This window comes from Chanodichthys erythropterus, chromosome 20, assembly GCF_024489055.1.
Source record: "Chanodichthys erythropterus isolate Z2021 chromosome 20, ASM2448905v1, whole genome shotgun sequence".
Lineage (NCBI taxonomy): Eukaryota > Metazoa > Chordata > Actinopteri > Cypriniformes > Xenocyprididae > Chanodichthys > Chanodichthys erythropterus.
The window spans coordinates 26,568,634-26,583,077 of record NC_090240.1 but is presented as its reverse complement, the minus strand read 5'-3'; the positions used below and the strand labels follow the sequence as shown (position 1 = coordinate 26,583,077).

Below are 14,444 nucleotides of genomic sequence, written 5' to 3'. Positions count from 1 at the left end.
ACTTTTTACAACACCCAACAGCTGCTAAACATTCCTGCCAGTGTCCCTCTATGTGAGATGATATTAGGGTTTGCAGTCAAGAAAGCTGGAACTGCTTCAGACAGGTGCTGTGATACACATATACACTCCTATATGTGATCTTTAATGTCACATTGTATTGTGTACTTAATATAGCTGTATTCACTCGTGTGCGTAATTCATCTTATGGGTTTCTAGCTTTTAATGTCAGAAATCAAATGTAAACTAACACACAAATAGAATTAGGAAATCGTAGTCACGTGAATGAACGTGAGGAGCCTGGGAAAACTTTTGTTTACAGCATTTATCCTTCAGAGATCTGTGTCTTCAACACAAGACAGCTGTGTCTGTCTGGCACTGTACCATCTCTCACCCTTCTGCCACCAAATACACACACACACACACACAAGTACCCGGCCTCACACATCAACACAGGGAAACACACTCACCTGGAGCCAAACTCCACAAAAGTTATAAAGCAAACTACAGGAACTGATGGGAAAATGCCTGAGAAATGAATTCAATTCAAATTCAAGGGAAAACCATCTCCATCTCTTTTGCCAACAGGCAGAACAACTAACCACAGATAAGTCTAGATACAATGATTTAATCTTTCTGGCAGTGTGGTGACCACAAAACAGTGAGAAAGTGGACAGAAACTGAATAATGGGAAGCAAAAGCTAAAATGTGAATGAGAGGAGTTCTGCTAAAGGGATAGTGCACCCAAAAATGAAAATCCTGCATTAATGTACTCAGCTTCATGTTTCACATTTTGAAAAATCCATTGTTGTTTTGGACCCTGCTAAATTTCATTGTATGGACAAAAATTCTTTTGTGTTCCATACATGTTTGGAACAATAAGGTTGAGTAAATGATGACAATTTTTGGGTGCAGTATTCTTTTAAATATTCTTGGCTATACAAACCCCAGCAGGTAGCAAGAACAAAATAAAGTCACGGATTGAGGATGAAAAGTTCACTTTAGGGAATGACAAATGGAAATAGTTTCTCATTTAGTCGCTACACCCACAATGAGCTGATAATATATGCTGACAGCGAGAACACAGAGTTATATCATATATGCAGGTTTCATACTATGTCCGAAGTTCTACTTGAGAAAGCTGCCCTTCGGTCAGTGTGTGTGCCACTCGCTGCTTCTGCCTTACATGGACAAGCTCTCAGGAATGTGGGAGGACAGCTGGCACGGCAGACATACCTCAGAGCTAACAAAGACTTGCTGTTGCCTTACTGTACTCACTGAGGAGATTTCAAACTAAACACCCCATAGTCAAGGTAGTCAATATGACAGAAATACATAAAATGCATACCATTCTTGGATGGTGTTGAATAGAATATACTGATTACAATTAATGAATATTACAAAGAAAACTATGTAGTACAATCTACGGAACCCCAAATATATATATATAAAAATTAGTTCCCATGACTTACTAACAAGTCAGCACGTTTTACTAATTCATTCCCTAGTTTTAAGTAAACTGTGCACACAATGGATAGTCAGCCCTGGTTGATTCATTTTTCTTGCTGTGAATATATGAATAAGTGGGCAATATAGGGGCTGTGTCGTGGTACAGACAAGGTTCACTGACGAACTCAGTCTCAGTGTGGTACAGTGCAGCCTGTACAGTAGGGCAGAATGTGTTATCTATATCTCTGAAAACACAGCCACAGCCCACAGTGATTGTGGACCAGCGATATCCCATGATGTTCTGTGGTTTCCTGTTTGTCCTGTCTGAGATAATCTCCTGGTATGACCCAGAGGATGAGGCAAAGAGAGAGCTACTCTTTCTCTGTCTTTCTCTCTTACATACATTCAGACTACATTTTTTCTCTTCTGTAAATCTAATAAACCTCCATCCCTCTATTATCTGTAGCCTTCAGTTTCTGCTGGTCTGGGTTTGGCTCAGTGTGCCAGGTAGGGATTATCACAGCTGGGACTGTGCGCTTTGTTCAAGAGCTCCACTTTTTCATTTTCTTGCATCTCTGCCCCTCTCAGCTTTCAGAGGGGGATTGTTTTCGACCAGGGAAAGCAGAGAATCGCCTCCTTGTGTCTCTAACCCCAGAGAGACATTTTATCTTGGGGACTGTTCATTTGACGGGAGAGGAAAAATTGACACTAACATAGCACAATGTTCAGCAGCTGAGTGACAGAAAACAGCCGGCTATTTCTAAATAGTCCATTAAGAAGCACAGAAGCCCCTCTGAAACATTTTTGAGCAAGGTTTTTACACAAATACTGATAAAAGCCACTACATAAACTATCACGGGTCAAATTTTTAAATCTTGGTAATCAGTATGCCTTGACCTTTGACGTACAGTCCACATTCATCCACCTGCTGCTGGAGTGCCAAAAATGAGGTAAGAATCCACTAGGGATCTGACCAGGGAAGGATGGATGGAAGCCAGAACTTCTAAATATGTCTGTACTGACACTTTGACCCTCCCTGTGACAAAACTTCTAAGAATTCAACCCCAGATATGCACACAAGGTCTCTATGCGTCAGGGGTACCCACTATCAAGGGTGTAAGCTAAAAGACTGGGATCAAATGTAAAGGTTTAAGAATGTCATTGAAAACTCTACTACTATTCTGAATACTGGGGATGTTCTTACTGTCCTCACCATGGACATGTTCCACTAAATTGTATTTTTTGAAAGTGTCCAAATATATCCATATGCTTAATTTTACACAGTTTATCTATTGTTTTATTGTTTAAAACCACCAAAATTTTATTAGGTGAAATATTTCTCTTAAAAAGTTTGCTTGTGCTGTCTTTCTTTAAAGTAAATAGCCTCTTGGATTTTTAGTAATTCAATTCAATTCAATTCAATGGGTTCCCATTTGATTCAAAATCGATTATTGCAAATTCGGAATGATCCGATGCGTTCATAATAATTAAATAGTCATTTCTGAATGTTGATGCACTGTCAGTATTATTTAAACAAACAAGGCTGCAAAATACAGTAAAAATAGTAATATTTTCAATTTTAAATATATTTTAACATAAAATTTGTTCCTGTGATGGCAAAGCTGAATTTTCGGCATCATTACTCCATTCTTCAGTGTCACATGATCCTTCATGCAGATTTGCTGCTCAAGAAACATTTCTGATTATTATTATTAATTATTATTGTGTTGCTTAATGTTTTGGTGGAAAAAGTGATGCATTTTTTTTTTCAGGATTTTTGATACATTTTTTGATAAGTTCAAAAGAACAGCCTTTACTTGAAATATATATTTTTTTGTAATATTATATATGTATTTACTGTCACTTTTGATAAATTGAATGCATCCTTGCTGAATAAAACTATTAATTTCTTGCAAAAAAAAACTTACTGACCACAAACCTTTAAACAGTAGTATGTATATATATATATATATATATATATATATATATATATATATATATATATATATATATATATATATATATATATATTTAAATACATACACAAATAATTAATATATTATAATTTAATAAGTACATATTTTAAATATGATACTTATTAAGTATCATGATTTAAAGGTGTCCTAGAATTAAAAATTGAATTTACCTTAGTATAACTGAATAACAACAGTTCAGTACATGGAAAATCTCATTTGTTTAAAAGACCTCCAAAGAACAGGCGAATCTCAACATAACACCGACTGTTACGTAACAGTCGGGATCATTAATATGTACGCCCCCAATATTTGCATATGCCAGCCTATGTTCAAAGCATTAGACAAGGGCAGGACGTATTAACGTCTGGATCTGCACAGCTGAATCAACAGACTAGGTAAGCAAGCAAGAACAATAGCGAAAAATGGCAGATGGAGCAATAATAACTGACATGATCTATGAAATTTTTAGTGATATTTGTAAATTGTCTTTCTAAATGTTTCGTTAGCATGTTGCTAATGTACTGTTAAATGTGGTTAAAGTTACCATCGTTTCTTACTGTATTCACAGAGACAAGACTGTCGTTATTTTCATTTTTTAAACACTTGCAGTCTGTATAATTCATAAACACAACTTCATTTTTTATAAATCTCTCCAACAGTGTGTAATGTTAGCTTTAGCCATGGAGCACTATCAAACTCATTCAGAATCAAATGTAAACATCCAAATAAAGACTGTACTTACGCAATTAGACATGCTGCATGATGAACACTTTGTAAAGATCCATTTTGAAGGTTATATTAGCTGTGTGAACTTTGTTTATGCTGTTAAAGGCAAGAGCAAGCTCCGGGGGCGGGAGCATGAGAATTTAAAGGGGCCGCAGCCTGAATCGGTGCATATTTAATGATGCCCCAAAATAGGCAGTTAAAAAAATAAATAAAAAAAATCTATGGAGTATTTTAAGCTGAAACTTCACAGACACATTCAGGGGACACCTTAGACTTATATTACATCTTTTTAAAACATGTTCTACGTTCACCTTTAAAGAGGAGGTTTTATCAACAAATCAAGAAAGCAATGCATCCTCAATGCATAGACTATATATTTTTAGGTGTGGCTTGAGTGACTAAATGCTTTTTGTGGCAAGGGCAGACAACATAAACACAACTGGTGTGACAGTAAAATCACCACTGTTTCAAGCTCCTCACATTTCTGACCACTGTCACAGCCTGAGCAAGACATGACAGTAATGATGATGCAGCATTCAGATGCCCTGGTGAGCAAATGTGAAATATAGAGAATACATGTGGATACAGGATGTTGCTGCTGGTAATCTTCCTCCCCTTTCACTGAGTTTATTTTGGCTCTGTGAGTCTAGTTAGTATGACGAGAGGTGTCTGCTATTTGGAGCCCACTGCCCAGTCTCAAAGTCTGCACTCTCCTCTAACCCTAGTGCTATTTCCAGCTCCCATCATATCTAGCTCCTCTTCGGTCACACATCCACATACATCTCTCCTAAAGTCTCCTTCCTTTCCTACGGCTCCTCCTATGACCAAAACAGCTGCAGCCCTGACATTACAGACGAACAGATGTCGCTAATGGGAGATGTCCTTATAGGATTACAAATAATCAGTCTTTAGATACTTGTTTGAGTTTAAATGAAATACATAGATTATAAATTGTGTGTGTTCCTGCCCTTTTCTCATATGACATTAACAAAGTCAATGAGAACTGTGCCAAAAATGTAAAAAAAATAAATAAAAATAAAAGGTTTACCTGATCTACTGTATAAGGACAATAATTTAGAAACATTATGGAAATTAATGTTCTACCATATACAGTTCAAAAGTTTGGGGTCTGTACGATTTAAAAAAAAAAAGTTAATACTTTTAGTATATATATACTAAATATTTCTCTTAAAAAGTTTGCTTGTGCTGTCTTTCTTTAAAGTAAATAGCCTCTTGGATTTTTAGTAATTCAATTCAATTCACTGGGTTCCCATTTGATTTAAAATCCATTATTGCAAATTCGGAATGATCCGATGCGTTCATAATAATTAAATAGTCATTTCTGAATGTTGATGCACTGTCAGTATTATTTAAACATAAACAAGGCTGCAAAATACAGTAAAATAGTAATATTTTCAATTTTAAATATATTTTAACATAAAATTTGTTCCTGTGATGGCAAAGCTGAATTTTCGGCATCATTACTCCATTCTTCAGTGTCACATGATCCTTCATGCAGATTTGCTGCTCAAGAAACATTTCTGATTATTATTATTAATTATTATTGTGTTGCTTAATGTTTTGGTGGAAAAAGTGATGCATTTTTTTTTCAGGATTTTTGATACATTTTTTGATAAGTTCAAAAGAACAGCCTTTACTTGAAATATATATATTTTTTTGTAATATTATACATGTATTTACTGTCACTTTTGATAAATTGAATGCATCCTTGCTGAATAAAACTATTAATTTCTTGCAAAAAGAAACGTACTGACCACAAACCTTTAAACAGTAGTATGTATATTATATATATATATATATATATATATATATATATATATATATATATATATATATATATATATATATATATATTTAAATACACACACACATAATTAATATATTATAATATCAGCAGGAATCCATTAAATTGATCAAAAGTGACAGTAAAGACAAATTTTTTGAAATGTTCTCTTTTAAATAAATGCTGTTATTTTAAAACTTTCCATCCATCAAAGAATCCTAAACATAATTTATCCACAAAAATATTAAGCAGCACAATTGTTTTCAACATTGATAATAATAAGAAATGTTTCTTGAGCAGCAAATCAGTAAATCAGAATGATTTCTGAAGGATCATGTGACACTGAAGACTGGAGTAATGATGCTGAAAATTCACAGGAATAAATTAAATCTTAAAATATGTTCAAATAGAAGTTGTATTAAAATTGTATTTAAATGGCAGTAATATGTTACAATATACTTGAACATTTAAATGTAGCCTTAGTGAGCAAAAGAGGCAATTTCAAAAATATTTTTTAAATCTTACTGACCTCAAACTTTTGAATGGTAGTATAAATCTAGCAAAGTCTGTGAACTTACCTGTTAATTGCAAAAAAAGCTTTCCTTACTTCTAAACGGTTGAACAGTTGCCCTAATAAAAAGCCTCCACATAGTTTAGAGATGAGTGATTTCTGTTAACTAGTAGTTCTCCTTTGTTATTACGACCCTGCAAGAGTGCAATTAAATTGAACCTTACTATAAAGCGTTACTCAATAATAAGTTGAAATGTTCATTGGAGAAGTTGCTGGAGGTGTTCCAGCTCGTTAAAGAGGATGTTCTGTGAGCTGGTACTCAGGGGAAAACGGGTAGAGCATGAATTATAACGTTTCTGCACACCTTCCCTTGACCTGCATGAGAGCTGAGATCATTCTTCATTCCCCTCAGGACAGCCTGTTAAAATACTTCATATGCTGACAATCACATATGGACGTATATACAGCTGTGACACATACGTGTCCACATCTGGAGTTAGCATGAGATTTTTCATGAATCAAAAGGTCAAAGGACTGAGAAAAGTGTGAGAAAAGTGTTTTAATCAGTGAACGAATCATTCTTTGCAGTCGACTTTTTTTTTAATAATGATTTGTTCAGAAGACAAGCTTTTATGGTGCTTTTATGTCCTTTTTGAAGCTCTAGTGCATGGAAAAGAGCGACCAGAGGAAATAAAAATCATGCGGGTTTGGAATAACATAAGTGTGATTAAACAATGAGAGAATTTTTTTTTATTAAACTATTCCTTCAACAACAGAACTTTTTATTTTTCTTTGCCATGTGCATTTGATATACAGCCGTGGCCAAAAGTATTAGCAGTGACATACATTTTGTTTTTGTGTTTGCAAAGTTTGCTTCTTCAGTTGTTGTGGTGTTGATTTATTGCTTCTAGATTATTGTGCAGAGTGATCGGATGCATTTTAAATAATTGCAAAAAGCTTCATTGGTCAAAAAAAGAAAAAAGAAAGAACAATTTTACTGTTTTTGGTCCTGGCACAAAATGACCAGCTAACATCATTTCACTAATCATATCATCAGCACATGGGAAAGTGAACAATCACTCTATCATTCTGGATGGATTAGAAGAGCAGACTGATTGCTAAAAAAGGAGGGAAGAAGTCCTTGTGTTCTTGTGTTACCTCCACAGAAAGACATGCAGCTATCATAGCTTTGCTTCAAAATGGCCTACCATGCAAGGAAATTGCTGAAAAGAACATTGCACCTGAAAGAACCATTTACAAAATCATCAAGAACTTCAAGGAGAGAGGTTCAACTGCAGTGAAGAAGGCTTCAGGATGTCCCAGAGTGTCCAGAAAGCACCAGGACCACCTCCGCTTGAGGTGTCAGTGACGAAATCGCGTCCCCAGAGTTGCTCAGTATTGGCAGCAGGTGTGTGTGAGTTCATCTGCACGCACAGTGAGGCTTTGGGACAACGGCCTGGTGTCAAGAAGGGCAGCAAAGAAGCCACTTCTCTCCAAGAAAAACATAAAGGACAGACTGAAATTCTGCAGGAAGTACAAAGATTGGACAACAGAAGATTGTGGTGCATAGTTTTTTCTCTGATGAAGCCCCCCTTCAACTGATTGGGACATCTGGAAAATCAATTGTCCGGAGAAGAAAAGGTGAACGCTGCCCTGTATCGTGCCAACAGTGAAGCATCCTGAGACCATCCATGGGCTCTCTCACAATTCTGCCCAAAAACACAGCCATGAATAAAGACTGATATAAAAATGTCCTGCAAGAGCAACAATTTGGTGATGATCCGAGCATTTTCCAGCATGATGGAGCACCATGTCACAAGGCAAGAGTGATAATGAAGTGGCTCAGAGATCCTTACATTGAAATTTTGGATCCGTTGCCAGGCAACTCCACAGATCTTAATCCCATAGGAAACCTGTGGTCAGTCCTCAAAAGGTGAGAGGACAAGCAGAATTCCACAAATTGTGATGAACTCCGAGCACTAAGAAGACAAGAATGGATCGTCACCAGTCAGGATTTGGCATGCCAGAGAGAATTGCAGAGGGTCAACACAGTAAATATTGACTATTTGCATATATTGAATGTTTTTACAAATAAAAGCCTTTAAAAATATTAAATGCTTATCGTTGTTTTCCAGCATAGAAACATGAAGCCGCACACTTTGTCACTGCCAATACTTTTGACCACAGCTATATAATCTGACACTTCTTTCTTTAGAAATCTCTTTCCCCAAGGCTGAAATCTTATTCAGCTCAACTCACGTAAACGGACATGTTTCTTTGCCTTTCATTTCATCACCTCTCCACCCCCCGTATTAGTGCTTTCTTCTATTTTCCCTCCTCCTCCACCTCAAAGCTCTATGAAAAGTGTCGTATTGCCCCATTGTTTTGGAGTGCAGGGTTCTGCGGTGCTCATCAGCGGCAGCATTCAAGCGGCTCTATGGATCACAGCTACCGTCCTGAATGTGCCGGCCTCTACCTGTGTCTGCACCACACAGCTGCACGCTGGGGGATGTATGATCTCAGCACACATCAGAGGAATGAAAAAAGTCACAAGGCAAACAAGCTGAAGAAAGAGATTAAAAGAAGGAGAGTCAAAGGGATTTTTGCAGTTTCCTCTCCTCCACATTGCACCAAAGCTTTGCCTGTAGATGAAACTTATGAACAAAGGTTCCTTACAGCTTTCATGTTCTTTTCATCAAGAGTTTCTTTTTATTTAATGTTTTTTTTTTTTTTTCCCCTGAAGAAACAGCATGACAGGATTATTTCATGATTTTTGGAGAAAGACTGTGATGGAATTTTAGGGTCCTCTAACACAAAATTATAAATTCTATCAATTATAAAGTGCTTATATATTGATTGGTCAGCACAAATTCATATGCCCCATTCACACAAATATAACAGGAGGTCGTCTAGTGGTATCATTGTTAGCAGACATTCCCACTGTCAGATGGCAGTTAAAGGTGCTAAATAGGATGTTTTGTTTTATACATTTTTGCAATATTACTTGAAACTGTCTTTACTAACTGATAAAAGACTATTTATTAGGTGCACTGAAATTAATAATATTAATATACATAATCTGTGCACGAGGTAGGGCCTTAAAAACATCAGCCAATCGTTTACGCGATGATTGGCCCTTTGGATTGTCAATCACTGCCATGACGTTCCTTGTGAGAGACGAGCGCGGCTGCGCGCTCCAGTAACTTTCCACACTCCACAGGCGCCGCATGCAATGTTTTTGTCAGGAGACAGGAGTAACAACTGCAGATTATGAGTTACCTGCGGTGAGTCCGACATAATGAATCCACTAACACGACACAGCCAATGCCGGTGGTAAACACTCGTGTACGAGTTTTGGGAGGCGTTCCCTCGAATACGCATGCGCTCATTTCAAAAACTCACTAACAGTCTTTGGTTTCTCAGTCGACGAAACAATCCTCTTTAGCACCTTTAACACTAATTGGCCTTAGCTTTTGATAAAAACTAGGGTATGTAAAAGGGATATGTTGCTGGTAAAAATGTAAAAAAAAAAGTAATTCTAATTTGACAAGAAAAGATTGACTAAAAATGAACATTTTTGATGAGAGACCCAGGCTCAATAATAAGGATGGTCTGCTGGCCCTTTTTAAAGTAACTTATTAAAAATTATAATGAATTATCCTTGATTCTGATTGGTCAATAGCTGTGTTTTATTCACGATAAAACACAGCTATGACCGCTTCACCCAACGGTTCTGTGTATCACTACACAACACCCTTAGCAACCACTTTTAACAATGTAAACTGTATGTTCTCAATTGATATTGTTCATTGAAGCTTACTGTATTATGTAGAAGAGTATTGTGAGAAAGAGATCGATTGAGCGAGTTTATTACCTGCATTCAGATTGAGCATTTTCCTTCAGGTCAGTCCTATGTTCAAAATAAAAAAAAAATCTTTTTTGAAAAAGTCTGTTTTAAATCTTTTTAAATCTGTTTAAATGTCCGAAGTATTATCTTGTCCTTTTAACAGTTAAGGGGTTTTCCCGTGACTGACAGCGCTAGCATTTGTCAGTTACGTCTTGTTCCGTGTTTTCGGTGAAAAAGTTTTAGCTACTGAGCTACCGCTTCGCGTCATGCCCTTCAGCACAGCCTCTCGTACCTTATTGCTTACATGTATCACGTAATATATCAATTTTGTGTTCGGCCAATGAAAATGTTGACAGGGCTCACTTGCCCAAACAGGGCCAGAAGAAAAAAAACTGTTTGCCTGTAAATCGCAACAGTGCAAAATCATGAACAAAAAAAAAATGACGATAAATGCATGAAATGCTGATTATTTCTAAAACACAATCAACTTAAATTAACTTTGTCTTCATTAACAGGCAACCAGAACTGTCTGTGAACAATGTTGTCGCAGACACACAATCTGTGAACAGTTCAAAGGCCTTTAAAATTAAACTTAGACAGGCAGTAGATGATAAATGTGACAGGACCTAAATAAAAGCATCTCCTCATCAGCTGTCTGCCTCCTACAAACCTGCTACTTTCATTAGAGGCTCACCAAAAATAACACTCCCTCTGCTCTGCCTCTGACACCTCCACATTCTCTCCAGCTTTATCAATCCTCTCAGACACAGAGGCTCCTGCCGAGCTCTGCGGCCCATCACTTACACAAAACGTACACAGCTGGAGGACAGCTGGACAGTAACACTAAATGATAAATAAAGACATGGAACACAGTAAATACACTGAGGGCACTGTGTTTAATGAGTGAGGTCTGGGGTATATATGAAAGCACTGATTTTGCAGAGTTACGGCAACATATTTTGTTGATCCTGGAACAACATTCCTGTCTGAAAATTTAGTCCTAAACATACCCCTAAACCCTAAACCTATACCCATAAGTTATCCCTACAATCAGAGGGAAATGATATTGATACTACTGATGTAGAAGCACCAAACCCTGATTGTAATCCTAAACTTGACAAACTGTAAACTTGTCCCTCAAATCTGATTGGTGTTGATCCAGGAACATATTGTTGGTGAAATCAGGTTCTGCATATATGCAAACAAGACTGTGACTCTTATCAGTATCTACAAAGTAATATACCAAATCTCTTTAATTGGATCTTAAAGGTGCCCTAGAATTAAAAATTGAATTTACATTGGCATAGTTGAATAACAAGAGTTCAGTACATGGAAATGACATACAGTGAGTTTCAAACTCCATTGTTTCCTCCTTCTTATATAAATCTAATTTGTTTAAAAGACCTCAGAAGAACAGGCGAATCTCAACATAACACCGACTGTTACGTAACAGTCGGGATCATTAATATGTACGCCCCCAATATTTGCATATGCCAGCCTATGTTCAAGGCATTAGACAAGGGCAGCCTTATTAACGTCTGGATCTGTGCACAGCTGAATCATCAGACTAGGTAAGCAAGCAAGAACAATAAGAACAATAGCAAAAAATTATCCATGATTGCATGATATTTTTAGTGATATTTGTGAACTGTCTTTCTAAATGTTTCGTTAGCATGTTGCTAATGTACTGTTAAATGTGTACTGTTAAAAGTTACCATCGTTTATTACTGTATTCATGGAGACAAGACGGTGTTATTTCATTATTAAACACTTGCAGTTTGTATAATTCATAAACACAACTTCATTCTTTATAAAACAGTGTGTAATGTTAGCTTTAGCCACAGAGCACTATCAAACTCATTCAGAATCAAATGTAAACATCCAAATAAACACCATACTTACGCGATTAGACATGCTGCATGACGAACACTTTGTAAAGATCCATTTTGTGGGTTATATTAGCTGTGTGAACTTTGTTTATGCTGGTTAAGGCAAGCGCACGCTCCGTGGGCGGGGAGCAGGAGAATTTAAAGGGGCCGCAGCCTGAATCTGCGCATATTTAATGATGCCCCAAAATAGGCAGTTAAAAAAATTAATTAAAAAAAATCTATGGGGTATTTTGAGCTGAGACTTCACAGACACAATCAGGGGACACCGTAGACTTAGACTTTAGGAAGAAAAATGTGTAGGCAGTCAGTCAAAATGTGTGTTGAAACAGGGTTCCCAACTTTCCCAAATTGGCAAATTTGGAAATATTTTTATTCAAATAGCTAATAAAACTATTAGCATACTAAACAGTTGAATTTATCTAAATGTACTACCAATAAACCATTTTAATAAGATCATGTAAATGTTCAATTTTGCTAGAATTTTTCTCCATTCACTTTGATTTGTTATTTCCAATCACAATCCTACTGAAAGTCATTCAAATAATGGCAAACTCTTAGCTGTGATTGCAAAGCCCTGGATTAGAGAAAGAAATAGTTGAGAAAAAGGAATGTGAAGGTCAGTATCCAGTATCCTGAGCCAATTTAGTGTGTGCCTAATTCATCAAAGAACAATCAAGGATGCATATATCTGGCTAACACAATTCTTAAAGATGAGAGAACCTAGTTAATTCAATGAATGAAGAACTGTCACTCATTAATATAATACACATGGCCTCTTTGGAACCTGCTAACCTTGTTTCCCTTTTACTATGCCCGTAAATGTGTTTCAATTTAAACTAGACAGACAGGGGAAATAAGCTAATTGGATGCCGGAGGGGGGTAATAACATAGTCTGGAGACCTTTTGCTTTGAGAAAGAGCCTCCCTTCATGATTCAGTTTTAGTGTGGAGCATCACAACTCAACTAACCAGAGTCTACTAAGACATTCATATAGACTTCAATTATATAAACAGGTGCAAACGATTCATGGGTCTTGTGTGGGGTCAGGCGAAAAGACATTTGGTGAATGTTTAAACTTGGCCATTCACATCTAAATGCAATACATACTAGTGTAGGAAACATTTGCATATCAATATATGGAAAAAACAGAGCTTTTCAAATGGCAAAGTTTATAGTAATCTCTGAAAAAAAGCTCTCTCAAAAAGGGTATAGAGAGGCAAAACAATTCATTTTGCATTTAACATCTGTACAAAACATATTTACATACATTGTAAACTACATGTAAACTAATAGGTTAAAGATGAAATATAAGATATAACGAATAATATTTAAATGATTAATGACAGTACAAAACCAGAATAGCATATAATGAAGAATATGATTCACTAGCTACACTTACCATAGATGAACAGTAAGAGAAGCGCGCGCATGGTGCGCTTTATGATGAGCTCCCTTCAACTGTCGCGCGCCTCTAAAATATGAAAATCAGCTGTCACACAACTTCACCATGTATATATAAAATTACCGGACAAAGTGTACTTTCACATAAAACCTTTAGTAATATCAGAAATAAAACACAAACGTACGCATTTCTTTAACAATGTCTGAAGCGAGTACTCACATGTTTACTGTGATGTTGTCGATGGTCAAGCTGTTCTTTAAACCAATGAGACTTTGAGAGATATCAGAGTCAGACAGACTTTCTGAAGTCCTGTTACAGTTGTGGAAATGACTAATGGAAAACATGCGCTGGAGTCCCGTGAATCGTAAAGCTCCACGGTCCTCAGGGAAAGTGCTTTAGAAAAACAATATTCCACTACTTGCTTTCCGGAGCACCCTCTACATGAACGCGCGTAGTCGAACAGGAATGCGCGCGCTCCTCAAAACCGAATCAAAAGGACTCTCACAATAAACAGTAATAGTAGTAAAAACCCAATTAAAACATACACACTACTGTATTCATTTTTATTAATGTGTTAAGGAAAGCTGCATGTTTTTAAGCAGCATGCAACTTAGATATTAATGCAAATAACATCATGTTAAACATTGTCTGGTTATGTGAATACAGCTCACAGAATGACTTTATTAGTAACTTATTTCAACCAGTCATATTCAAGCCAGACCTTGAGACCCCCAGTAACAGGATATAGCCTAAGCTTACTGATTTGACTTAGTAAACATACTTTTCTTATTAAATGTAGGACTATCAGGAGAAGACAGTCAAGATGAATGAAAAATATAGTGT

At 36.5% G+C, this 14,444-nt stretch overlaps 1 protein-coding gene across 2 annotated transcripts in view; it reads right to left on the bottom strand.

The window, feature by feature from the left end:
* Positions 1-14,024, bottom strand: part of lamb2 (laminin, beta 2 (laminin S)) — a 49,266-nt gene extending 35,242 nt beyond the window's left edge. For both annotated transcript variants that reach the window (XM_067370395.1, XM_067370396.1), the window contains exons 1-2: positions 13,821-14,024; positions 13,599-13,670 (exon numbers count right to left, since the gene is read on the bottom strand). In XM_067370395.1, the coding sequence (XP_067226496.1) occupies positions 13,599-13,629 (31 nt within the window). In that variant the 5' untranslated portion in view covers positions 13,630-13,670; positions 13,821-14,024. The remainder of the gene's footprint in view (positions 1-13,598; positions 13,671-13,820) is intronic.
* Positions 14,025-14,444: the final 420 nt, after the last annotated feature.